This window comes from Solanum lycopersicum, chromosome 8, assembly GCF_036512215.1.
Source record: "Solanum lycopersicum chromosome 8, SLM_r2.1".
NCBI classification, from domain to species: domain Eukaryota; kingdom Viridiplantae; phylum Streptophyta; class Magnoliopsida; order Solanales; family Solanaceae; genus Solanum; species Solanum lycopersicum.
Window position 1 is genome coordinate 52,759,520 of NC_090807.1, and position 1,953 is coordinate 52,761,472.

The 1,953-nt window shown below is 37.6% G+C and overlaps 1 protein-coding gene across 1 annotated transcript; it reads left to right on the forward strand.

Moving 5' to 3' along the window:
• Positions 1-512: 512 nt before the first annotated feature.
• LOC138338028 (uncharacterized mitochondrial protein AtMg00710-like) lies at positions 513-1,069 on the forward strand. The gene is made up of 2 exons (XM_069288489.1): positions 513-774; positions 834-1,069. Exons 1-2 carry the CDS (start codon positions 513-515, stop codon positions 1,067-1,069), a joined length of 498 nt encoding a protein of 165 aa, XP_069144590.1.
• Positions 1,070-1,953: the final 884 nt, after the last annotated feature.

Below are 1,953 nucleotides of genomic sequence, written 5' to 3' on the forward strand. Positions count from 1 at the left end.
ATAATGATGACAAGGCAAAATCATAACATATGAGACTAGGCCATATGAGCGCACGAGGACTGAAGATATTGAGCAACCGTAACCTTTTGAATGGTGAGAAGATCAGAACACTTGAATTTTGAGATATTGCATCTTAGGGGAGCAGAAAAAGGTCAGCTTCAGCACTAGCAAGCACAAGACTAGAGGGGTTCTAGACTACATCCATTCAGATTTATGGGGTCCCTCTAAGCTTCCATCGAAGGGAGGAAAGAGGTATCTTCTCACATTCATTGATGATTTTTCGCGAAAGTTTTGGTTTGCGTTTATTGAAGGCAAAAAGTGATGCTTTTGAAGCATTTGAAGAGTGGAAGATTTTGTTTGAAAATCAAATTGAGAGAAAAATCAAGTATCTTCGCACAGACAATGGCTAGGAGTTTTGCAGTGAAGAGTTCAATGATTTCAGCAAGGTTCATGTGATCTCAAGACATAAGACGGTCAGGAACACACCACAGTAGAATGGAGATGCCGAGAGAATGAATAGAACTCTTCTTGAGAAGGATCGTTGTATGCTCTTACAAGCCAACATGTCCAAAGTATTTTGGGCTGAAGAAGCTCATAATGCTTCTCATATTGTCAATCGATCTCCAGCATCACCAATTGACGTTAAGACTCTGAATGAGGTCTGGTCAGGTGAACCTTCTAACTATTCATACTTGCGAAAATTTGGGTGTCCATCTTATTATCATATTAATGAAGGAAAGCTTGAACCAAGGGCTAAAAGGGTCATATTTGTAGGTATGTAGATGGAGTAAAAGGGTACAAAGTATGGTGTTTGTCTTTACTCAAATTTGTAGTTTGTATAGATGTTACCTTTGATGAATCCTCTATACTTGATCCTCTTAAAATGTTTATGGATTTGTCAAGAAACGAGAACAATGAGCAGGTGGAGCTAACAGTGGAGCTTACAAAGAAACGGGATCAAGATACTAAAATTTATGAGTCCAAAGATGCAGATCTTAAAGAAATTGCTTCCAATGAACAATATAAAATTGCGAAGGGAACGGACAAAAGACAGATACAGAAACCGTAACATCTTATAGAGCAAGAAATTTTGATTGCACATGCATTCGTAGCTATAAAAGAAGAGATTAAGGATCTCGAGCCCTCTTCGTATGTTGAAGAAATTTCTTGCAAAAATGCTACACAATGGCAGTTATCCATGATGGAAGAGATGGAGTCTCTTCAAAAAATGAGACATGGGTCTTAGTTAAGAGGCCAAGGGGGATGAGGACAGTTGGATGCAAATGGGTCTACAAAAAGAAATAAGGTATTCTAGAAGTGGAAGATGCTAGGTTCAAGGATAGATTGGTTGCAAAGGGTTTCAGTCAGAAGATGGGAATTTACTGCAATGAGATCTTTTCTCCAGTAATGAAACATAGCTCAATTCGCGTGCTATTAGCATGGGTTGCACAATTCTATTTAGAGCTTCAACGGCTTGATGTCAAAAATGCTTTCTTACATGGTGAATAAAAAGAGACAATTTATATGGATCAACCTGAAAAGAAGACCCGGTATGTCAACTTAAGAAGTCTTTGTATGGTTTGAAGCAATCCCCTAGACAATGGTACAAGAGATTTGATGCATTCATGACTACATGTGGATTTTTAGGAGTGCATTTGATAGATGTGTGTATCACAAGAAGATGTCTGGTAATTTTATGATTTATCTATTATTGTATGTTGATCAAATGCTTATTGCTGGTAACAACATCACAAAGATAAATGTTTTAATTTAACGGTTGCGCAGGGAATTTAACATGAAGGATTTGGGAGTTGCATAGAAAATTCTTGGAATGGATATTTCAAGAGAAAATGGTGTTGTACATCTTTCTCAGAAGAGGTACATCGAAAAAGTTCTTGAGAGATTCAATATGCATATGAGCAAGCCTGTTAGTACACCATTAGCTCTTCATGC